The sequence below is a fragment of the Chelonia mydas genome, chromosome 11 (genome assembly GCF_015237465.2).
Source record: "Chelonia mydas isolate rCheMyd1 chromosome 11, rCheMyd1.pri.v2, whole genome shotgun sequence".
NCBI lineage: Eukaryota > Metazoa > Chordata > Testudines > Cheloniidae > Chelonia > Chelonia mydas.
The window spans coordinates 17832213-17857209 of NC_051251.2; the positions used below are offsets into that span (position 1 = coordinate 17832213).

General features: G+C 40.9%; 1 protein-coding gene across 7 annotated transcripts in view; it reads left to right on the plus strand.

Annotated features, from left to right (window-relative positions):
* MGAT5 (alpha-1,6-mannosylglycoprotein 6-beta-N-acetylglucosaminyltransferase) overlaps nt 1-24997 on the plus strand; it is a 222901-nt gene that overhangs the window by 66150 nt on the left and 131754 nt on the right. For 6 of the 7 annotated variants that reach the window (XM_037912307.2, XM_037912309.2, XM_043525076.1 and 3 more), the window contains one exon: nt 14334-14730. In XM_037912307.2, coding sequence (XP_037768235.1) covers nt 14490-14730 — 241 coding nt within the window. In that variant the 5' untranslated portion in view covers nt 14334-14489. Of the gene's footprint in view, nt 1-10262; nt 10275-14333; nt 14731-24997 lie in introns of those variants that run through there. The other variant, XM_043525075.1, reaches the window with a different exon arrangement.

Consider the following 24997-nt stretch of genomic DNA (forward strand, 5'->3'; position numbering starts at 1 on the left):
AGTTGGGGAAGACTCAGTTGCTTGTCTGAGTTCCACCGCATTGGCTTTTGAGCTTTAAAACTGGACTAATTACAGGGTTTTATGGAAAATTTTTTTTTTCAAAAGCTGGTTACTTTTAATTTTTCTTTGAATTGTGCTTATTTGTGAAGTGGTGTTTCATTGATGGGGATGGGGAGAGAGCTGTAGCTCACGAAAGCTTATGCTCAAATAAATTGGTTAGTCTCTAAGGTGCCACTAGTACTCCTTTTCTTTTTGCGAATATAGACTAACACGGCTGCTACTCTGAAACCTGTTTGCATCATGTATGTCTCTTTAGTTGTGCCGGCACAGCTATCTTTAATTTTAACTATATCTTTTTAAAAAAAATATTTTCAACAAAGAGAATGCAGTATGACTGTTCCAGGGAGGTGTATACACAGGTTGCCCGAGTAACACAAACGTAAAAATATAAAAATGTTATGCAGAATTATAGTGCTCAGCTTCAGCAAGTTTGTGTCCTTCCTTGCAAAACAGATCATGCTTCACGTGAACCTAAAATAATACCTCTGTCTTTTCTGACCTTAGTCTGTCTGGATTCTGGCCTGGGTAAAGTCAAGGATTGCACTATTTGTGTTGGTCAGTGACGTTCTGGCAAGGAATAAAGACCAGTTGTCCACGCAGATGTGAGGTCTGGGATAACGTGGAATGGGAGGTGCTGTTAACGTGCCTGTGGTCCCTGGGGGGTTGAACAGAGCTGCCCTTGGGTGGCTTCTTCCTTTCCTCTTGGATAGGATGTAGAAAGTGGTAACTACTCTTTTACCAAGAGGTCTCATTTGGGTGGTGTGTGCTAGGGTGATTTGTGCTTTATCCTGTGTATGTGGGAGCCTGTTAGGAGAGTTAGTGAGACGTGCTGAAGTGCTTTCAGTATGTTGACACCTAGCATATAGTTCCACCTTGTCTAGCCCAGATGTAGTGAGGGTCTTTCTTTGTATAGGAGTGAGAGTAAAGCACAGATGAGAGCAGGCTGGTTGAGGCATAGAACACTCTAGTGACATTAGACCAGGGGTGGTTAAACTATGGCCCAGGGGCTGCATTGGCCCTTCAGATGTTTTGATCCAGCCCTCAAGCTTCTGCTGGGAGCAGGTTCTGGGGCTTGGCCCACTCCAGCTGGGCAGCAGGGTCGGGAGTTGGCCCCGCTCTGTGCATGCCGTGGCTCTGCCTGACTCCCAGAAACAGCACCATGTCCCCCCCTCTAGCTCCTATGCGTAGGGGCAGCCAGGGGGCTCCGCACGCTGCCCACGGCCCAATCCTGGCCCCCACAGCTCCTGTTGGCCAGGAACTGCAGCCAATGGGAGCTGCAGGGGCAGCGCCCGCAGACAGGGCAACGTGCAGAGCAGCCTGGCCACACTTCCGCATATGAGCCAGAGCGGGGGGGACATGACGCTGCTTCCGGGAGCTGCTTGAGGTAAGCGCTGCCTGGAGCCTGCCCCCCTCCCAGGCCCCAACCCCCTACCCCAGCCCTGATCACTCTCCCACCCTCCAAGCCTCTCAGTTTCAACCTGGAGCACCCTCTTGCACCCCCAACCCCTCATCCCCACCCCAGAGCTTGCACCCCCAGCCGGAGCACTCATCCCACCCCTGCTCCAGCCCAGAGCCCTGTCCTGCACCCTGAACTCCTCAATTTCCATACCCAGATGTGGCCGTCTGGCCAAAAAGTTTGCCAACCTCTGTCTTAGAACTTCCATGTGGTGCGTTGTCTTCCTCTGTGAATTCCACTTTCTCTGTGCATATGTAGAGTAACTAGCTTAGTTTGGGTAACAAAATACGTTAAATAATAAGTTATAGTATTTAGTTATTACAGATGTACAAATAAAATGTATAAGTTTGATCATTCCTCTTTATTACAGCTAGCGCTGGACAGCCATTCCCTCTTTGGGAGCGTGGATTTTTTCCCCCAACTAACAGAATTGCTAACTAAGGGCATGTCTACAGTATGCGTACTACAGGAGCACAACTGTAGTTAAGCTGCTGTAGCACCCATAGTGCTTCCTACGTCAATGAAAGCTGCGTCTACACTGGAGGTTAGATCAGGTCAGCTTAACTAAGGCACCTTGGATGTGAATTTTTTGCACCCCTGAGTGTTACATCTAGGTAATTTTAAGCCTAGAGGAAGGCTAAGTGTCAACTTCATCGTTACCGCTTTTCTAGGAATTGTAGATTCTCTTCACCTTTTAGGATTGGGCTGTAAATCATGAGACCTGTATGCCTTCCATAAAACTGTACTTTCTGAATTATATGAAATAAATTATACTGTATAACTCATATGGAAACTAACCTTTGTCAGTGTGGAAGTGAGGGGGAAGGGTGGTAATCAGCATCCATGTTGGAAACTTGATGAGGTTCCTCATCCATTGCTCCCACTTTTGAATTTACTAAAAATGGATAAAATAGCTTGCAAATGAGCAAGCACGTTTCTAAATGACTCTTGTAGAGTTTTCTATGTTGCTTTACGAACTATGAGAAGACCTTTCCTCCCAATTGTATGTTGATTGACTCTCTCAAGCTTTTCTTCAGAGTAGACTTGCTGGCAAAGAATCAGCTATTTCTTGATTTGCTTTTTAAAAAAAATCAGATATCATAAAGCACTTCTGCTTTTTCATTGAAAAACTGCTACCTCAGGCCTTGAAGTTTTACTGGATGTGAGAGGTTTGAATTCCATGGTGAAGAAAATCAGCTTTCAGACCCACCATCTTCTATCATCTCATCTGAGTAGCTCTTGTCAGGACTGGGAAGAGAATGTAATGTTTGTGAATGAACACTAATTTCAGCGTGTTTTTCTAGTTTCCCAAATAAAGGCATTTTGAGACAGTGACAAGATGAAAGGTTATTAACCTTCTGGCATTTGCTTAGGATTCTTCATTCCTCATACCTGAAACAGTCAAAGAAGGTTCTTTCCATTCTGGGTTGCTTTTTGTCACTCTTCTGTGCTTCTGTCTAAATGTATAAAGCCATTTCAGTGTTTAACTTGAGTCACCTTAAGTAGATTTGTGACAGAATCAGCAGGAAACTTGAGTAATCACACATTTTTACTTCCAGCATTTTTCTCTGGAGCTTTGGTTTAAAGAAAACTAAGCTGTAAGTTATCTCGAACAATGGCATTAATGTGCCCCTCACTGGTTTTCAAGTTCTTACATATTTCTGTATTATCCTTCTCCACAGCTCTGACCCCTATCTTCGGTGTCTTTTAATCTCGTCTGGTTCTCTTAACTTCAAAATCACACTATTACTGCCAGGCTTGGAATGCACTGCAGTACCACTGATTTCCTTTTGATGCTTGGACTCATGAATCAGGCTAACCTGTGGTGATGTTCTGAATGCTGTTATGGCTGTCATTGCTACTTTGCTACAGATAAATAAACCCCTAAGTATTAAAAACAGGATCAGTGGGGCCATATGTACTTGTTCTGCATCATCTCTTTACTATCAGATCATTGTCTTTCCAAGCCTTGTCTGCATTAGAAGCTCTGAAGAAGTATGGGCTTGGAGTCACCTGGCTGGGCATCTGTTTCATTGTTGGGTCATCTTGTTATACTTATTCAGCAGTCCTAACTGGCTAGCACAACAGATTTCTCTTTTCCATAAAAGGGAATGTAGCTTCCATGAGCTTCAGAATAGTGGATAGAGAGCAGAGCCCAGAGTGGATAGAGAATAGTGGATAGGAAGCAGATAGTGAGACAAAGTGTTGTCCCAGAGCATAATTAATTTTCTAGCGTATTTTGCATTTTCTTCTGATGAAAAGTTTACTCTGATTGTGGGGACACCCTTCAATAGTTGATTATGTATGCTGAAATCATAGGTTGCAGCCAGTGTGAGTTATTTGTTTATAACTTGGTATGATTAGCTTGCACAAGGCAGTACAGTAGATCCTATTCCAAATAACTTACAGTTTAAAGGTACGGTGGATACAATAAAGTACAGAATAAATGTAGAAGGTAGGAGCTCTGCCCCACTGGTGTTTTTTCAGAAATCTTTTAAGAAGATAAGTGGAAGAGAAGAGCTGGGGGTGCTGAATTGGTAAATGAGTTGCCTATTTTTTAGTTGGGATAATGGGGAAGGGTATTTATGTTGAACTACTCAGGACAAGCACACTGAAGAGTAATGATCCGAACACCTTGCATCCAAGATTTACTTTGCTGTGTTCATTTTTTAGGACAACAAAACTTCTGATTTGCATCAGAGTGAGATTTGTACTTACAAAAAAAAAATAAATAAATAAAAATAAATAAAAAACCTCTGGAGGAGGGATTGTTACTGTTTTAGTCTCTCCTGGCATCACAAAATTGGATGACAAATAAATAGGTCACTAGCATGAAGAGAGGTGCATCTGCTGCTGCCCATTTCTGTGTAGCTAAGCTTCATAATGTGGTATGCTTGGTAGGAAACTGTACTAAGTATTTTGAAATCTTTCCAGTCAGGGACTTTCACAAAAAATCTTTGGGTTGCCACGCATCCTGTTGACAAATGAAAGTGAAGGTAGGCTGCTTGTTCAAGGCAAAAAGTGGTTGTGTTTTTTTAATGGCATCTCACCAAAGGCTGCTCTTCTCCCCATGACCTCAATTTCCCCTACACTTTCGCCCTTAAAAAGAAAAGAAAAAAAATATTTTTACTTCTAATCTCCCTCAGTCCGTCTGTCCTGCCTCAGCTGTCAACCTGGCATCATTCTTCTCTCACTGTGTTGACTTGCATCTGGAGGTGGTTATTCTGTGCCCTGCTTCAGGTGTAGTTGAGGGTTAGGAGAGGGACGAGAGCATTCTGTTTAAAAAAAGGGGGGGGGGGAGGAGCAGGAAAGAGGACAAAAATGTCTTTCAAGAATTCTTAATTCTTACCTTAAGGTAACTGCTTTGTGCATTTATTTTATGTGTTAAGCAATTTAAATTCTGAAATGTGCTTTTAATAACGGGTAAAAGAAGTTACTGAACGAGTTAACTCATTATCGCATAGCTTTCTCTCTGTGAGGTGATCTGAAGGGCGACTCCTTCAGGCTAAGACAGTAGGCACTGTGCATGGGTTGACACAGTTGTAAGTTGCTATCTGCATATCTTTCGTTTGCTTACTGGTGTTTGCAGTAAATGCACTGTTTTCTCCAAAGAGCATCTGTCGTCTTGCTAGCTGTGGTGAGTTTTGCATTTTATCAGATTGTCTGCTTCAGATGTGAAAAGTGGGAAACATTTTAAATTGAATTTTTAAGATGTAAATTTACCAAACCATTTTAAGGAAACTAAAAGGTTCATTATGGGCTAATTCAAAGCCCACTGAAGTCATGAGAGCCTTCCCACTGATTTCAGTGAGCTTTGGACCTGGCTGTATTTGTTGTATAGATCTCACATCAGATGGGTGTTGGCTACAAATATTCTAGTCCGTGAAGCACTAGGTACTCGGCTTCTCTTTGACCATTGTAAATTACCATGTTGATAAATGGGAAGAGGATGATGTGTTTGAGGCATTAAAATGTAGACGGGATTGATAATTAATACTTAAAGTTCCATTTTGCATCTTTCTGAGACTTGGTTGCTGCTATCATTGCCTGATGCATAGACATTTTCTTCTGTGTGAAGCAAGCAGAAGGCAACCAATAGAAACTAAGAATTTTTTGCACTCTGGCTGGTATAACTGCATCCCTCCATCTCTCTCCCACAAATAGGAGAAATTCCAAAGAACTCATGAATGGACAAACACTTTCTGAACCATGATGGTTTAGATGTTGGTGTAACAGTTGCCGAATAGCAAGTAAAAAACAATTGCAGAAAAATACGTTAAAAAAAAAAATCTTGTTTATGTATATGCATGCCTTTTGTAACCCTATAGGCATTCCCTAGTTTCCGTTAGTTATTCAGATATAACATCAGACATTTTGGTACTATATATATTGTGTATGGGAAAGGTTTGGGGCGTTGCGAACTGCCCAACAATAGACAATATGTAGTTCATATAAAGTAGAACCTTTTTCTCAGAATCTAGCGTTTCTTCATGTCTGTTTTTCTGTGCTCTTCCATTAGGTTTTCAGTGGATCTCTATGTAGTCACCTCCATTCGAAGAGAAACGGCTGCTGAACATAATTCTAAAATGAACTGCCTTTTTTGTCCCTCTCTCATTAACAGTTCCATTATTTAAATTTAATTAAAATGACCACACAGAGCAAGTCAGTAACCCACCTCACCAGTAATGCTGTGTCTATAAGCAGGGGAGATGACTCAGTCTGTAGGAGATAGAAAGAAAACAAGCATTACATGTTGTCTGAAGAAAGAGACTAACCAATTTATTTGAGCATAAGCTTTCGTGAGCTACGAAAGCTTATGCTCAAATAAATTGGTTAGTCTCTAAGGTGCCACAAGTACTCCTTTTCTTTTTGCGAAAACAGACTAACACGGCTGTTACTCTGAAACATGTTGTCTGAAGCCATACAAGAAATTAGAGAAAGCAAGGGAAAATCAATCTGAACAAACTAGCTGAAAAAACTGTAACCTGAGACTTAAAGCTGTTTCTGAATAGAGACTAGCCAACTCTGTGAAAACTAGGTGGGATGTAGGCTGAAATACCCTGCTATTAATTTGCTTTTCATGGGTTGATCTGAACATACCAACACTATGTGATATGCAGCAGACCATCTACTGTGAGGTAAAAGTTAGCATTACTGGTAAAGTTTAATGTGTGTATATTTTAGATGGAATTTTTGCCCTTACTTACACGCGTCACTAGTACTAGAGCTATCTGTCTCGGTTAGCTTCATAATGCTGAGAATTTACATGAGTGCACACGTATGCATCTCTTTAAATGGGTTCGTCCACTACCTGAAGCGTAGAGCATGAGTCCTGGCATCGCTTTTCTGTGGAATGTTGGGTCATGCCAGATGTGTCCACTCACACTGGAGTTTTACTGCGTGTGTGTCTGGTGTATTTGGAATGCTTTTGATAGGGTTGGCCTTTAAATGATCATAATCCAGCCTCCACGTTAGCAGCCTATCCATCTGAATGCAGGTGGTGGTGGTTTCAGTGTCAGTCTGGACTGCAGACTCCATAGCACAGTAGTGTATTGCTGCATATTGCAGAAACAATACAAACAGAGAAATGTAGTGTTTTCCATTTTTAAAAAAGATCCTAGATTCTGGAAAATATTTGCATGGAGATCCTAAATCTGTCATTTTGAGAGGAGTTATGAGTTATATGTGCTAAGTATGCTGCTTTCCAGCGCTCCACAATTGCAAGTCCATCACTGATTCATAGAACTACTGAACCACACCTTGAACTGAGACTGTGGAGCAACACTGTCCCAAACTTCTGTTACCACCTGACCTCTTATTAGTACAGACTGGAAAGAAAATGTCACGAATGTATATATATGTTTGAAAAAAAAAAACCCCTAAACTTCTGTAACTCTTCTGCAACAGATTGTTTTTAATAAGATACATGCTATGGTACGTGTAATCAATCTGTATGAAACTTTGCAGCAGAACAAGAATTAATGTTTACATGATATTTTGGCTGTTAAATCTTATCTCAGTATTGTTTAACAAATCAAAACAGCCCATTCTGCTTGACCACCTCAACACGTCTTGTACAATCACGCATACTAGTCTAAGCTAAGGTCCATATAAGCAGTGGTACTTGTATGCAAAGTAGTGAGTTAAAGATGACACGATAGTTCAAACTGAATTTACAGTATTTAAAAAATCTGAATGGACATATATTTCAGACTGTGGGATATATAACCTTTATTTCAAAAGAAACAAGGATTAATGTAAATAGGGAGGCATGAAACCCTGAAGTGAATACATATCAGGTCAGCCTTTGTTTTAATGCAGAATTATTTATTACAATATTTGGATGGAAGTGCAAAAGGTTTTTCCCACCTCTCTGCATCAGAGTGCATGAAAGGAATTTTTTTAACCTTGGATATTTGATAGCAAGGAATTTAAATTAATATGCATTTTTCAATATAAAAACTGAATCAGTCTGGGTCTACAGATCTCACTGCTACTTGAGGGTATATCTACACAGCAAAAACTCATGGGCTAGCCTATGCTAGCTAGCTTGAATCCAGCTAGCATGGGTACAATAGCAGACATGATAGCACAGTGCCTTTCCCCTATATGGGGACTGTGCCATGCTTGCACTATCTGTGCTGCACTGTCTTAGCTGCTGTTGTTACCCGCGCTAGCTCAGGCAACTACACTATTGCTCAGCTTTTGCTGTGTAGATGTACTCTTTGTAGCTTTGTACACTACAATGTCAATTAGATGGTTTAGAATGCTGAGTAAGGCATGCCATTTATTATTTAACATAGAAATAGCACCATATGTTTGTAGGGCACTTTATAGAAGAAAGACAGAGTCTTTGCTGTGAATAATTTAGCCCTGGTCTACTCTTAAAATTTAGATTATTGTAGCTACATTGCTTGGAGTATGAAAAATTCACACCACCTAGCAATGTAGGTAAGTCAACCTAAACCCCAGTGTATACATGGCTAGGCCGACGGAAGAATTCTTCCATCAACTTAGCTACTGTTTCTTCGGTAGGTGGATTACCTACATCAATGGAAAAACCCCTTTCACTGATGTAAGAAGTATCCACTCTACAGGGAAAACATGACGCAGCTGCAGCTCTGCTGCATAGCACTCATGGTGTAGATGTACCCTTAGTCTAAATAAACTGGTGGGGTTCTTTTTACCAAATACTCCAGTGTAGCGAGTAGGGGACCACTATGCCTTTTATAACTGGACTGTGTGTTTCATTGAAAAAATTTGGGGGGAGGGGGCATTGCTTGTTTCATGGGGGTGGGGGGGTGGTTTGGGGTTTTTTTGTTGTTGTTGTTTTTAAGAATTGTTAAATTTTTTTCTCCTACCGGCATGAAATATCAGAAACTGGCAGTCTCTTATCAGAGTGATGAATTCAGTAGAAAAAGGGCTTGCTATTTTCTTAATTACTGAAGATGATTCTGACCCAAATTGTATGTGGTGTTACAATTATCATGAACTTCTTTTTATGAAAATAACTTCAGAAACATGAAAAACTTGTATAACCTGAGTGTCGATTTTAGTTGGGGTGATGTAACTTACCATTTTTGCTTAAAGAGATGCATTTCAAATTGCTCTTAAATAAAGAGCTTTTTTCATTGGAACACATAGGTAACACACATTCCTGGCTATTTCCAGCAGAGTATTCACATAGTTTTTCATATGCTCTGCTTTGTTTGGCCCATCAGCTATTTTCAGAACCTTATCTAAAGATAATTCTGCTCAGATACAATTCTCAAGTGCTTTTACATCAAATCTACTTCTGTCCAGTTCTCAATGCAGTATTTGCTATTTTAGGTTGTGGTTCAGTCCCATCTAAAGTAGTTGGATCCCCACATCCGTGAGCCAAATCAGAGACCAGATTTTTTTTACTTTTGTTTTGCCTATCACTTATTCTAGAGACATGTACAAAATACACACGTGGAACAATGTCTACCATCTAAAGTCCCTGTCATCCCACTCAAACAAGACTCAAGACATGATGAGTTTTGGGGAAAATAGATTTTGAAGCATGCTAATCAACTAATTCAGGTTCTGTTAAACTGTGGAGGAGAGAATTCCTATTTTGAGGCCTCACTAAAAATATCGTGCTACCAGTCCCAACCTGTTTAAACCTGGTGATTGTTTAGCTCATGTTACTGTGCATAAAGAGGGGTTCTCTAAGGTCACCAGTCACCTCAAAGTACATGGGCAACCATTCAAAGTAGCTTAAGATAGGAAATTGTGTGTTGGTGTGTTTTAACTGTGTCCGAGTTCAGTTTTAATTACTTTCACAGCTCTCCACCAGAACAATACTACAAAAATCTGTTTTATGCTGTATACCTGGTTTCTGAACTCCAAAGTGCCCTGCTGGTCTCTGTGTGTTGACAGTTTAGGCCCCTATCCTGGCAAGACTTATGCACATGCTGAGCTTCACACACTGAGAAGTCCTACTGAAGTCTTTGCATAGTGTTTGCAGAATCAGGGCCCTAAATTAAATTTCAAGCTCTTTGGAGCAGAGAACTTGTCTTCATACGTGTATTTAAATCCTCATAAACACCAATAGTACTATGAAACTAAAGATCACCTGGCTATAGGGTTCTGGGTATTCATCAAGCTCCTAGACATTAGAATTTCTGAACTAAGAATTAGTAGACTAAATGATTGAGTAGTTGTCTAGGGTGGCTTCTTTTACTTAGACCGTGGAAGCTGGATCATTCATCTTGTTCCTAGTCGTGTGAAGGAGGTTGGGTGTATGGAAGATGATGGGAGAATAGGGTAGTCTTTTTTCCTCCCCCAATCAGAGCCCTGTAATCTTTTTCCTGAGAATTTTAACTAATATTTGTTATGCATACTTCAGTTCAGCTCATGATCTTCACTGGATTCCATTACATTCGTTTTCTTCCTATCATATTCAATACACAAATCTGCAAGAGACAGTCTATTATATGTATTTGTTTTAAGTCCAAGAAAAATTCTAGTGCCTTCAAAAATTGACAGTGTTAACATTTTCTGTGAAAATGGCAATTTTTACATTGATTTTTTTGTTAGTATAAATTTTATCCAGCCAGAGCTTGAGCTTGGCCACATCTGCTTTCCCTGCGCAGGCTCTGTCTGGCAGGGCAAGTGGATAGGGCTGTGTGCCCTGGAGCTGCACTGAAGGGTCAGGGTCAGGAAGGAGCACTGCCTGGTGAGGGGAGGGGGTCAGTATTCTTGGGGTGTAGCCTTCTGTTCCTTGCTCCGAGTCTTTGCCAACATTCCCATCAGAGGAACATAACTACTGGTTGATGGCAGCTGCAACAGTGGGGGAATGAGGCATGCAGGGAGCCTGATCCTGGCAGCCGAGACCACCTGCACAGAGCCCTGTCCATTTCCCCTGATGGGCAGAGCCCTCTCCTGACTCCAGCCTTTCAGTATGGCCCCATCAGGTCTCTGTGCCCCCGATAACCTGATCAACCCCCGCACGGGGCTGCACCCCATAATTTGCGAACCTCTACCCTAAACAAAAATCAATAAAAACCTTATAGCACCTCTGTGATGGGTTTGGTCACAGAGACCCCCTTCGGACTGTCACTTGATGTGCTGAGACTACGTCTGAGCCCGTCTTCCCTGCTAGCTTGGGACTTCAGAACCCTGCCTTGTTGAGCCAGATACGGTAAACTGCTGCAACACAGATTCAGGGTCCGAACTATGCCCCGAAAGTTGCAGACTTAACTGAAAACAGCTTAGCAAGTGTTCCTGTCTCCAACTCCCAGTGGGATCCAAACCCCAAATAAATCTGTTTTACGCTGTACAAAGCTTATACAGGGTAAACTCATAAATTGTCTGCCCTCTATAACACTGATAGAGAGAGATGCCCAGCTGTTTGCTCCCACAGGTATTAATTGCTTACTCTGGGTTAATTAATAAAATCACTTTTGCTTATTAAGTATAAAAAGTAGGATTTAAGTGGTTCTAAGTGATAACAGACAGAACAAAGTAAGGTTTCAGAGTAGCAGCCATGTTAGTCTGTATCCGCAAAAAGAAAAGGAGTACTTTGTGGCACCTTAGAGACTAACAAATTTATTTGAGCATAAACTGTCGTGAGCTACAGCTCACTTCATCCGATGAAGTGAGCTGTAGCTCACGAATGCTTATGCTCAAATAAATTTGTTAGTCTCTAAGGTGCCACAAGTACTCCTTTTCTTAGAACAAAGTAAGTTACCAAGCAAAATAAAACAAAACACCTAAGTTTAAGCCTAATACCTTTAAGAAACTGAATACAGGTAAATCTAACCCTCAGATTTTCCAATAAGCTTCTTTCACAGACTAGCCTCCCTTTAGTGTGGGCCCAATCCTTTCCCCCTAGTACAGTCCTTGTTCCAGCTCAGGTGGTAGCTTGGGGATTTCTCATGACTGCAGCCCTCTTTGTTCTGTTCCACCCCCTTATGTAGCTTTGGCACAAGGTGGGAATCTTTTGTCTCTCTGGGTCCCCAGCCCTCCTCCTAAATGGAAAAGCACCAGGTTTAAGGTGGATTCCAGTACCAGGTGACATGGTCACATGTCCTGTGAGACCCCAAGCCTTCATTCTTCCTGGCCTGACTCACAGGAAGGCTTACAAGTAAACAGCCATTTACAATCAATTGTCCTAGTTGATGGCAGCCATCAAGATTCCAAACCATCATTAATAGCCCACACCTTGTACAATTACAATAGGACCTTAGTTATATTTTATATTTCTAGTTTCAGATACAAGAATGATATATTTATACAAATAAGGTGACCACACTCAGTAGATTATAAGCTTTGTAATGATACCTTACAAGAGACCTTTTGCATGAAGCGTATTCCAGTTATATTATATTCTCACTCATTAGCATATTTTCATAAAATCATATGGAGCGCAATGTCACAACGTCATTTATGCCATGCATTTTGGTTACTCTTGTTTCATCTTGAAGCACAGTATAATTATGGAAAGAAATAATATAATTGTAATGGTTAAAGATTGTATTGATATAGGGCTGACAACTTTTATATGTAATTTCAGTTCATTGGGGGAGTTAGTGTCTTGGATGTCTTTGATTTCAAATCACAGAGTTGTTTTTACGTATTGAATTTCCAGCATTTTCACACTTGGATATTACAAGAGAATGGTAAAACTTTAAATCCATACATTTTCTAATATAGGTGATTGGAAAAAAGGTTCCCAGAATAGAATTAAACAGAAAGAATTGAACTTACCCAGTGCGATCACCAGGAAATGTGTTAGCCTACCTAGGCTTGTGGAGAGAGCACTCGTAAAACAATTTTACTTCCTTCTAGATGGGTTTCTGAAGCATACCTAACCAAGGGTATGCTACATTATCTATAGTGAAAACAAATACAATTTCCATTTTTCTCACACCCGCCCTTTTTAAAGCTAGCATGGGTACAAAGCAAAACTATAAATGGAACTTTTCAGCAATACAGGAATTAAAGTAAAATATAGACACAGAATAACTCACTTTGGTACATAATGATCTTTGGACTAATTGTATTGCAGTAATGAAAGTGCATGCACAAGACTTTTTTGTACTATATTCTGGCCCAAGGTGGCCGTTTTCCTCTAAGGAGTGGTTAATTCTACCAAAAGCAAGGCTTCTGATAGAATTTTTGATGTGCCCATAAGTATGTTCAGCAGTGCTAGCAGGCATATCTATAGTTACTGTATTAAAACAGGCAACATCTACATTATCTGTGCAAGTACAAAATAGAAAGAGAACCCATTATGTGTTCTATACTCCTGCTGGGAACATTATAAAGTTAAAAGGATAATGCTTTACTAAATCCGTGTTTTTAAATGATAGGTTACACTTAATTTCCTTTTAGTATTTCTCCTTTTTACAGTGTTTTATGCTAAAAAACCTGACTTGAAACTTCCTAAGTAAGCTTTCCTTGTTCTGTTTAATATTAACAAATACGTTAAAAAAATTGGGTGTTGGCTAGGTTTTATTGAGTGTATTATGCAAAGATAGAGCCACTACTTGATTTTTAGATAGTCAGATACTAACTCTGTGCTGAAATTGCATATGCTGAAAATAGAACAGTGAGAGCATTTTAAAACAGAAAAGGTGTAGTGTGACAGTTCAGAAATATATTTATATTCATAGGTGTGGTACAGAAATGTGCTCATTGAACTCTTACTTATTATGAAATAACTTTGAAGCTATTCCTCTGTGACACATGGCACAGAGGCCACACAAGAACAATAAGAGATTCTTCCAATCCTCTGAATACTTGTAATGTAAGCCAGGAGAGCTTGCGTTTGCTTAAATAATGCAGAACACTTATTTCCCTTTTCCCTTGAGAGAATCCACTTTCCTGATCACCTATCTAGCCATATGCCCTAGTTCTTGCCAGAAACGAATGGCACTGTCACTGCCAGCTAAAATTACTTGTTCTCTGAGAAAAGAATTATGGTAGGATTGTTTTAAATCCACTATATTGGCAAGATAAGATCTTCATTCACCCATTACACTGAAATACCTTTTCCTTGAAATTCAGATTGGAAACTTTTTAAAGAATTGAATTTGATCCAAATTTTCAAAGGTGTTCTATGCTGGTTAACATACATTTAATTTTTTTATACTTGTTCTCTTTCCAAATCTTTTCCCAGCTTGTTCCTGCTCTGATTCATATTGTAAAGTGTAACAAATTAAAAATGTACAAAGCAAACATGTTTTCTCCTCATATTTTGCAAAAGTTAAAATACAAACAAAATACAGTTTGAAGATTCTCTAGTACTTTATGGTGACCATGTGCTTTTTTCCCTTTGTTTTGGCAGCAGCAGGATGGAACTGAAAGGAGGAAATACACTGACTAATGCACCAGAGTGAGACTGATTCCTGCATTGTGATCTTTACATACCTGGACCATGCATTTGCTCCTTGGTTTCTTGCTTTAAGAACCCGTGCAGTGATTGTGAAGCTGTTGGGAAGCCATGGCGTTCTTTACTCCGTGGAAACTCTCTTCTCAGAAACTTGGCTTTTTTCTGGTGACTTTTGGCTTTATTTGGGGAATGATGCTTCTGCATTTTACTATTCAACAGCGAACTCAACATGAAAGCAGTTCAGTGCTTCGTGAGCAAATATTGGATCTCAGCAAAAGATATATCAAAGCATTGGCAGAAGAAAATAGAAATGTGGTTGATGGGCCTTATGTTGGGACGATGACAGCATATGGTGAGTGCATATTCTAGAATACCTAGAAGCTTCCTAGAAAATGCTGGTTAATTACCGTATATACTAGTTCATTAGCCCGTTCGTTTATAAGCCAACCCCTCCCCCAACTCCCCCCGATGGGTAGGTAAAAATAGTAAAAACTGTATGACCCTTTCATAAGCCGACCCTATATTTCAGAGGTTGGCAAACTTTTTGGCTCCCAGGCCTGCTGGTGGGTCGGGACATTTTGTTTACCTGGAGTGTCTGCAGGCATGGAGCCCCTCAGTTCCCTGTGGCCGTGGTTCGCCGTTCCCAGCCAATGGGAGCTGCAGGAAGTGGCGCTTCCCGCAGCTCCCATTGGCTGGGAACGGCGAACCACGGCCACAGGGAACTGAGGGGCTCCATGCCTGCAGACACTCCAGGTAAACAAAATGATAACGTATTAGATATTCAATTCAATGATTTCATAGTTTAAAATCATCAAAGTTTGGTGTAGACCTGTTTATAAGCTGACCTTCGCTCTTTGATGCATCACTTTTTTACCAAAAATATTCGGTTTATGAACGAGTATATATGGTAATTTGTTTTCTCAACATTAATTGTGGCTTAAAAAACTGACCTCATAATGCAGCCCAATTGACCAAGCGCTATACTGGTAATCTCCCCATGGACAGTGGGAGGAAATCCTCCACCCACAAGGTGTGGAGGAGCAGTAGAACCATTCTGCTGTAGGTTGAAATAGTGCCCTGTGGCTTCTTCAGTCCACTGGTCATTCTCTTCCATGGTCTTAATTACTGATCTACCAGTCCTGTCTCTTAAGCCTCTAGGGCTCAAAGCCCAAGCAGAGTAGGGTTCTGTGGTGCCGAATCCATACTTAAAATCCCCCAAATCCAGCCTTCACTTTCCTCAGTGGAACTGTACAATTACCATTAAGAATGTATGGTTGTGGAGGGAAATGAACCGTTTAATTCTGTAACTGTAATATTTGTATTCAAGTTAAGCAGTAAACATTTGCCTTTATAATGGAAACTTCAGCACTACATTGACTCTGTTTTAAAATAATTTTCTGAACTAATTAAGGTTAATGGGTTTTCTGGTCACAATCTGTCCAGCAGACAGAATATAACCAGTCATCAATAGGAACAATCAAGTCTACAGACTACAATCATTCTCTCACAAATCCCCAACTATATTACGATCTCCTTGTTTAGTCTGCACTTTCTATATTCAGGGACAGCTCTGCCTCTGTGGTTTGAATGTGATGCTTCAGTTTTTTTCTAGTCTTACAGAAAAATTCCAAGCTAAGATTATTAATAGCTGGCAGTGACCAAAGCGGTTCCAGCCTTTCCACTGGCTAAGAACCAAAGTTTGTTCTTCAGCTTTGCCAGAGAGATTCTTCTCAAAATGGTCTGGTTTCAGTTTACATTATTCTTTTTTGTTGAAAGATGAATTGGAGAATGTATAAAACCTTGGAAAACTCAGAACTGAGAACACACATGGAAAAGTCTCAGTGATATAACGGGAAGGTGCTGGAGTTTGAAACATGCCTAAGAATTGCAAAGAAGTGTTGTCTTAGAAACACCATAAAAATGATCACCAGAATGTATCATACTCCTGTGATGATAAATATGAAGTTACAGCAGCTGGGTTTGTACTGGAGAGGATGCAAACAACAGAGCTAGATCCTGTATATATCGCCCCAACATTCAGCAATACCGGGCTGGAGAAAGTGTGTGAATGTGCCAATATCTGGTATGACCCCGCACATAGACCCAGCTTAATTCAGGGAAGTAATTCTATTTATGGGAAAAGCCCAAAGTTCTATACCTGGCCAGTAAATTACTTATTTTGCTTTGGTGGAGAAAAGAAAAACCTTTTATTGATATGGTGATGCTTCAGTGTCATATGGTACACTCATCCAACAATGGTTCTGAAGCTTGCTTCCATGACATTGTATTGGGAGATGGAAGGGACCCATCATTAGAGTTGTGATCACTACCCTCATTGGCTAAGAAAGCAGGGTTGGGTGCCTTGGCAGCTGCATTTTTTGCGTTGGGTGGGGCTGTCCTCAGCTAGTGCTTCACACATAGGCGCCGACTTCCCCGTGGGTGCTCGACCCCTGCACCCCCTGACCCCGCCTCTTCCCACCCCTTCCCCAACATTCCCAGCCCTGCCCCCATTCCACCCCTTTTTCCCAAGTCCCCCCTCCGCCCTGCCTCTTCTCTGCCTCCTCCCCGAGCACATGGCGTCCTGCTCCTCCCCCTCCCTCCCAGAAAGTCCTAAGTGCTGCCAAACAGCTGTTGGGAAGGCGGAAAGCGCTGGGAGAGAGGGGGAGGAGCGGGGACGCAGCATGCTGGAGGACGAGGGAGAAGGAGGCAAGGAGGGGGAGCTTGGCTGCTGGTGCCTATGCCTTCACCCACTCCCCACAGTGGGGAGAGGAGGACACCTCTTGCCACTTCTACAACAAAATGGCAGATGAAATTCAGTGCTGATCAATGCAAAGTAATACACAGTGGAAAAATAATCCCACCTAAACTTACAGAGTGATGGGGTCTAAATTAGCTGTTACCACTCAAGAAAGAGATCTTGGAGTCGTCCTGGATAGTTCGCTGAAAACATCTGCTCAGTGTGCCCTGGCAGTCAAAAAAACTAACAATGTTAGGAACCGTTAGGAAAGAGAGCTAATAAAACAGAAAGTATCATAATGACACTATTTAAGGACATAAGAACTGCCATACTGGGATCACACCAGTGGTCCACCTATCTCCATATCCTGTCTCTAACAGTGGCTGGTACCCGATGCTTCAGAGGGAATGTACAAAACAGGGTAATTTCAAGCTATCCATCCCTTATCATCCAGTCCCAGCCGCTGGCAGTTGGAGGTATAGGGACACCTGGAACATGGAGTTCTACCCCGACCATCTTGGCTAATAGCCATTGATTATACTTATCCTCCATGAATTTATCTAATTCTTTTTTTAATCCAGTTATACTTTTAGCCCCACAATATTCGAAGGTTCCACAGGTTGTGTGAAGTAGTACTTCCTTTTTGTTTGTTTCAAACTTGCTGCCTGTTAATTGCATCAGCTGTTATGTGAAGGGGTAAATAACACTTATTCACAAAAAGAAAAGGAGTACTTGTGGCACCTCAGAGACTAACCAATTTATTTGAGCATGAGCTTTCGAAAAGCTCATGCTCAAATAAATTGGTTAGTCTCTAAGGTGCCACAAGTACTCCTTTTCTTTTTGCGAATACAGACTAACACGGCTGTTACTCTGAAACACTTATTCACTTTCTCCATGCCATTTGTGGTTTTATAGACCACCATCTCATCCGCCCCTTAGTTGTGACTCTTCCAAACTGAACAGTCCCAGTCTTTATAATCTCTCCTTCTACAGAAGCTGTTCCAGACCCTGAATCATTTTTGTTGCCCTTCTCTGCACCTTTTCCAGTTCTAATATATCTTTTTTAGATGAGGTGACCAGTACTGCACTCAGTATGTTAGGTGTGGGCGTACCATGTATTTACATAGTGCAATGGTTCTCTACCTTTCCAGACTACTGTAACCCTTTCAGGAGTCTGATTTGTTTTGCATACCCCAAGTTTCACTTCACTTAACTCAGGCTTTGGCTTCAGCCCCGGGCTCAGGGTTTGGCTTTCTGCCCTGGGCCACAGCGAGTCTAATCCTGGCCCTGGTGACCCCTTTAAAATGAACTCACCTACAGTTTGAGAACCGCTGATATATATAGAACAGTATAAACAAGTCATTGACTATAGCAGATATGGGAGGCGACCAGCTTGGCTTAACAGTGAGATCTTTGGTGAGTTTAACACAAAAAGGAAGCTTACAAGAAGTGGAAACTTGGACAGATGACTAGGGAGGACTATAAAAATATTGCTCGAGCATGCAGGGGTGTAATCAGGAAGGCCAAAACACAGCTGGAGTTGCAGCTAGCAAGGGATGTGAAGGGTAACAAGAAGGGTTTCTACAGGTATGTTAGCAACAAGAAAAAGTTCAGGGAAAGTGTGGAACCGTTAATGAATGGGGGGGGCGGGGGTGGCAACCTAGTGACAGATGATGTGGAAAAAGCAGAAGTACTCAATGCTTTTTTTGCATCGGTCTTCACAGACAAGGTCAGCTCCCACACTGCTGCATTGGGCAACACAGTATGGGGAGGAGGTGAGCAGCCCTCAGTGGTGAAAGAACAGGTTAAGGACTATATAGAAAAGCTGGACATGCACATGGGTCCAGATCTAATGCATCTGAGGGTACTGAGGGAATTGGCTGATGTGATTGCGGAGCCATTGGCCATTATCCTTGAAAACTCGTGGCGATCAGGGGATGTCCCGGATGATTGGAAAAAGGCAAAGATAGTACCCATCTTTTAAAAGGGGAAGAAAGAGAACCCAGGGAACTACAGACCCGTCAGCCTCACCTCAGTCCCTGGAAAAATCATGGAGCAGGTCTTCAAGGAAACCATTTTGAAGCACTTGGAGGAGAGGAAGGTGATCAGGAACAGTCAACATGGATTCACCAAGGGGGGAGGTTTAGGTTGGATATTAGGAAACACTATTTCACTAGGAGGGTGGTGAAACACTAGAATGGGTTACCTAGGAAGATGGTGGAATCTCCATCCTTAGAGGTTTTTAAGGCCCAGCTTGACAAAGCCCTGGCTGGGATGATTTGTTTGGTGTTGGTCTTGCTTTGAGCAGGGGGTTGGGCTAGATGACCTCCTCAGGTCTCTTCCAAGCCTAATCTTCTGTGATTCTATATGAAATTTTAGTTTGTACTAACTTCGCTAGTGCTTTTTATGTAGCCTTTTGTAAAACTAGGCAAATATCTAGATGAGTTGGTGTACTCCCCGAAAGACCCTGGTTGAGAACCACTGACATAGTCGTGTTATGATATTTCCTGTCATGTTATCTAACCCTTCCCTAATCATTCCTAACGTTCTGTTAGCTTTTTTGACTGCTGCCGCACATTGAGCAGATGTTTTCAGAGAACTATCCACAGTGACTCCAAGATCTTTTTGTTGTGTGGTAACAGCTAATTTAGACCTCCATCATTTTGTATGTGTAGATGGGATTATTTTTTCTAATGCCTATGGTATGCCCAGACCTTGAATAATGCAGACAGTTCTGGTCACCCCATTCCAAAAGAGAGATTAGAATCAGAAACGGTTCAGAGAAGGGCAATATATAGGTGTGAAATTGCTGTGAATTTTGTGTAGTCCAAAATCCAAACTCATTTACATCATGCTCTTCAGAGACCATCTTGAACCCAGTATGATTTAGTCCACTGCTAATTTTTACTACAAGTTCCCAGTACTTACATCTACTGTGACTGCGATTATCTATATATTGTTATCTCTGTCTCAAATCTGTCATTGCCATTTACTGAGAAACTTGATCTGTCAGTTCGGATGTGTGAAGTTATTCAAGAGATACTGCATAAAAAATAATCAAAAACTTGACAATTTCTTATGTGTGTTTTCTGATCTTTTCCATTTCAGTTCTGATTTTTGCTGAATCTTAATAAAATTACATTTCCTAAAACAGTTTTAAAAAGTAAAATCAGATATTTAGTCCTAAGTTTAATCATGCATTTCTTTGAATCTTTTACCTACTATTGACAGCACTTATATATAGTAAGTTTCACTGTTTCCTTTGTCTCATGTTTGTGTGGGGCTTTAAACAGAAACAGAGGAGGAATAAAGATTTTTTTTTTTTAAATAGAGAAAATCTGTAAAAACCCACAGATATTGGCAAGGGCTCCTACATGGGCATATTATCAAACTCTTGCTTTAAAAAAAAAAAAAAAAGTGGGGGTGGGGGGATGCTAGACTTCAGGTTGATGCTGTCCCTTTAAATCTGATGTAACTGTGTGTTCCTGGCATAGGTGTTTTCAGCTTGCTTTCTTTGCCATCTATTGTGATGGAGACTAGTCTTCCTTTTAGGCTAGCTCAAGTTAATTGCTAATTAGTCATTGAGATGATTTCCCCTTTAACATTTTATCAAAGAGAAATCTTACTGGTATTTTTTCTAGACCTGTACAAGGAAGTTACGGTGCCCTAGATTAGGCCTGCACGCTCACGAGTTAGGAGCCGTTCATTTTCTTTTTTGGTATCCTCTTTCACTTCAGTGTGTGGAATGAAAGCACCTCTTTACAGCAGATGCCAGAGATACTGGGAGGGCATGCAGTTTCTATTACTGCTTTGTTTCTTCTGAGAAGATTCTGGTGTTTCTGTGAATGTGTTTGCTTGTGAGGTTGAGGTCACCATCCCCTAGGCAGCTGACTGTTATATTGCTATGTGGCTTAGATAATAACTAGCCCTTGTTCCGTGATTTTTTTTATTTGTGTCTGACAGCCTGCAGACATACCAACTTGTACTGTGATCCCATTAAATATCACAAGCTGAGCAGAGTTGGGTTAGGTTGTATGGAAGACCGCCCACAAAGAAAGCCCAGATTTCTGCAAAGAATGGTGATGTTTATTCAGTAAATGGTGCTCTTCCCTTTGAATCAGTACTTAGCCAATGTCCCATCATTAAGTAAGGGTGCTGTAGCCTCAGCTGATCAGCAAAACATAAAGGGTCACCTGTCATCAGAGGTTTCATAGCATCTTTTGTAAAATTAGGGTTGCGTTAATGTGCTCTAGCCAAAATTCAAGTACATGGGATGTCATTAGCTAAATTCCCCTGCAGTTTCACTTGCCTATGATTCGTTTCCTGTTGTACATACTGATGTGGAGTTATCCGGTACACTATCACAGAGGTCAGGTACTGTAGCAGAGACAGCTACAACTCAGTGATGTGACAAATGATCTGTCTCTAATCCTAACTAACTTCACAGAAAACAAACTTATTGTTTTCATTTAAGAAAAGAGAGTGAGATCCTTAGCTAAACAGGTGCTATGTAAGTGCAAAGTAACAATAATTTAAAAAAAAATTATACTTTGCAGCTTCATACATCTTATGTGCAAATTAGGGATTTTGGATGAAGGATTAAGATGTCTGCAATAAAGTATTTTCAGTGACAGCATGACTGGTGCTCTGTTTAAAGAATAATATCCGTAAGAATAATGCCATACTTGAGTTGGGTGTCCATTGGGCAGTGCATTGAATTAGGTCTCAAACTTTTAATATACATAACTATTTGATTTGAAGGCCAAATCCTTGTTAATGATCCGTATTTATCACGGTAGTCGGAAGATGTTGATCCACTATTCAATGAAAGCCTCCCCAAACTGTTACCATGTTTCTGAAGCCTCAGTCTTTAATAGCCATGGAACAATCACAATGCTCCTGATGTCTGCTCTGAAAGATTATTTCTAGTTTTCTTAGTTTTGGGTATTTTTTTTTTAACTGTTGTCTTAATCCTGCATTTGTTTTGTCTCCTTGTAAAAATAGCCAGTCCATTTTAATTTTCACACAGCAACATTTTTTTTAACCGATTTATATATTTCCTCTATTTTATACCTGATGTTCTAGACATGGGCCTCTTTTAACTTTGGTCTGTTGTGTACTTTTCTTTTTAAACATTAGAATAGTATAAATGGTGGGTGAGCAAATTTCTTGCTTTCATCGCATCAGATAGGCACATATTCTTAGCTTCCCCTCCTACTTTTAATTTGCACCCAAGTGATAGTTTTCAGGTGCTTGCCTGTTTCCCTGCTCAACAATCTGCTCCAATTAGTGCAGTTGGCAGCACTGTAGAAGGCCCTTTTTTTGTGTTACTCGTCTCACTGTATTTTGTACACTGCTGCACTGTAGGTAACATTATTGTTTTTTAATCTTTAGTTCACCTACCTTATTTCAGGTTTTACTCCTTCGGCATTGTGCTTTTGTGCAGGTTCCTTGCTCTCCTTTTTCCTTTCAATCTGATATTAGTGGCAATGGCCTCTGGAGCCCTGCCTTTAAATTACATTCGTGGAACTGTTTAACATATTCATTGTAACTGTTTAAATGTTGTTTGCCTGGCCAGGGTGGATCAGGCATAATCATTTTTAAATTGGTCAGTTCCTAGTTTGGAACAAGTTATGAATAAAATTTTAAAATGCTTTATGCTTGGTTTGCCACTTAGCCACACAGACCATTTTTAAACCATGCTAATATATCTTAGAGTCCTCTGCTGAATGGATCGTTTAAGTGACTGGCACCCACTGCCCTTTAGGTAGTTTGAACATTCTTTTGTGGCTGAGTGAGACCTGCACTATTGAGGTGTGGGCCAGGTAAACACGTTTGGCTCCCCATTATTGCTTCCTAGCCCTGTAGGGTGGAGTCTATTTGAAGGTCAATCCAGTAGTTTTTCAAGGCTCTGTCATTAAAGACCTACAGTGGTAGCATTGTCTCGGCCTTCCCTAGGAGCATCAGTATTTTCTCTACCTAATTTTTTTGAGTCACTGTCATTCCTCTTGAATGTGGAAATCTAATTAGTCTATGATGTCACCAATGGCATAATACTAAAACCCTGACTTTAGTGGGAGAGGATGCTAGACTGACTATCAATGTTACATTTAATTATCAAGAAGCTTTACATATGAAATATTCCTTAACAAAGTTATATAGGGGAACAGAATTTCAATAAATTCTCACGAGGTTATGTTTTAAAATAAGGTGTTTCTGATTACTATCTTGCTTCCATAATTTCACTCCTCTCTGCTTTATTATCAGCCATGACTTTAACAGCTAATATCATGGGAACAGTTAGGCTTAAAGGTTAATTCTTTATGCTGCTTAAAAGCTGGGGTTTCAAAATTTTAGGTGGCACATTATGTGAACTCTTTTCTAGCTTTAGAAATTTCAGAGAGATTAATGGGAAGCCAGGGAACCTGAAGGCAACAGTAATAAGAACATGCATTTACAGAGGCTAACAATGTGCTCAATGTGATGGTTCCAAAACACTTAAATGTTTTAATATCAGCAATCGTCCCTAGCCCTCTGTCACAGTTCAGTGCAACTGCATCTCTATTCCTCTTCTGTGGTCCAGCAAGGGCACCTGCTCTAGGCTTCATTCTCCTCTGGCTTTCTCCTCTCTTGAGTGGAATACCCTTCTGACTGGGGTATTCCAAGTTGCACGGACCCCTGGCTATACTGTGACATCCAAGGCAGAGACTCTGCCTAAGTAGGCCTGCTTAGTTTCTCTTCAGAGGCTAGTAATAGAGTAATTGCCCACCATTATAAGGTACCACACAGCACTTTGTATGCAAGCCAATTTAAAATCATAACAGAGAAAACACATTTAAAAACAATTAAGCCCCTCCCCCCTACACATGCTAATAAGCTTACTAGAGATCACCCCAGCCCTAACATGGGCTCTGGCAGGAGCAGTCCTTCAAAACCCTGTCCAAGGGGTTTCCTCATGGTTTCAAGTTCGTTACAGTTTCAGCTCAGATCAAGCACAGTGTCTTCCCTAAGGATTGGAGCCCTTCATGGACCTGTCCATTTGCACGAACAGGAAGAAGGCCCTGAGTCTGTTTAAAACCAGGCTATTTACCCAAAAATCCTTTATCTGTTGGTTCCTGGAGAATTCAGTTTGAACTATTATATACAAACCTCTCCAGGAGGTGGCTTCAAAGGGCTAATAATGGAAGGAATTACATTAGCATCCCTCTGCTCTTAGAGAAGTTACATGTGATTCTATAATAAATACATACACAACTGCATTTTTTAATACAATTGACCCCAAAGGTACTAATTCTAATTCAGTAAGGTTCAAATTAATTCAGTAAAGTTTATCTTAATTCCATAAGGTTTGTTCTGGATATTGCAGGATATTGTCAGTTTGTCACACCCTCTATCTGTAACAAGTACTTAATGATAATCAAGAATTGAATTGGTCCAAAATCCAGAGCTTGCTATATCAGTGCCAAAAATGCATTGCTACTGTGGACAACTGACACCTTTAGATCTTTTATGTTACATGTCTTGTAAATGGAGCTCCAATCCTATACAGTAGTGTTTCTCAACCTGGGGATCGTGGGATGGGTTTAGGGAGGTTGCAAGCAGGGACAGCATTACGGGTAGGAAGCAGGGCAACTACTTGGAGTCCAACACCACAGGGGGCCCTGGGAAGTGAATGTAAGTGTTTCAGCCGTGCGTCCTGCAGGGGTGCTGAAGCCCTGTGGCCCAAGCTGAAGGTAGGGGGTCGCAAGTTTTTCTAGTGGGGGGACGGTGTCATGTTTTGTCTTAAGTCCAAAGGGGGTCGCCATCTCAAAAAGGTTGAAAAACACAGCATTTCCAGACAGGTTGGACAGGGCTGCAAGAAATTGGACATTAAAATCAGGTT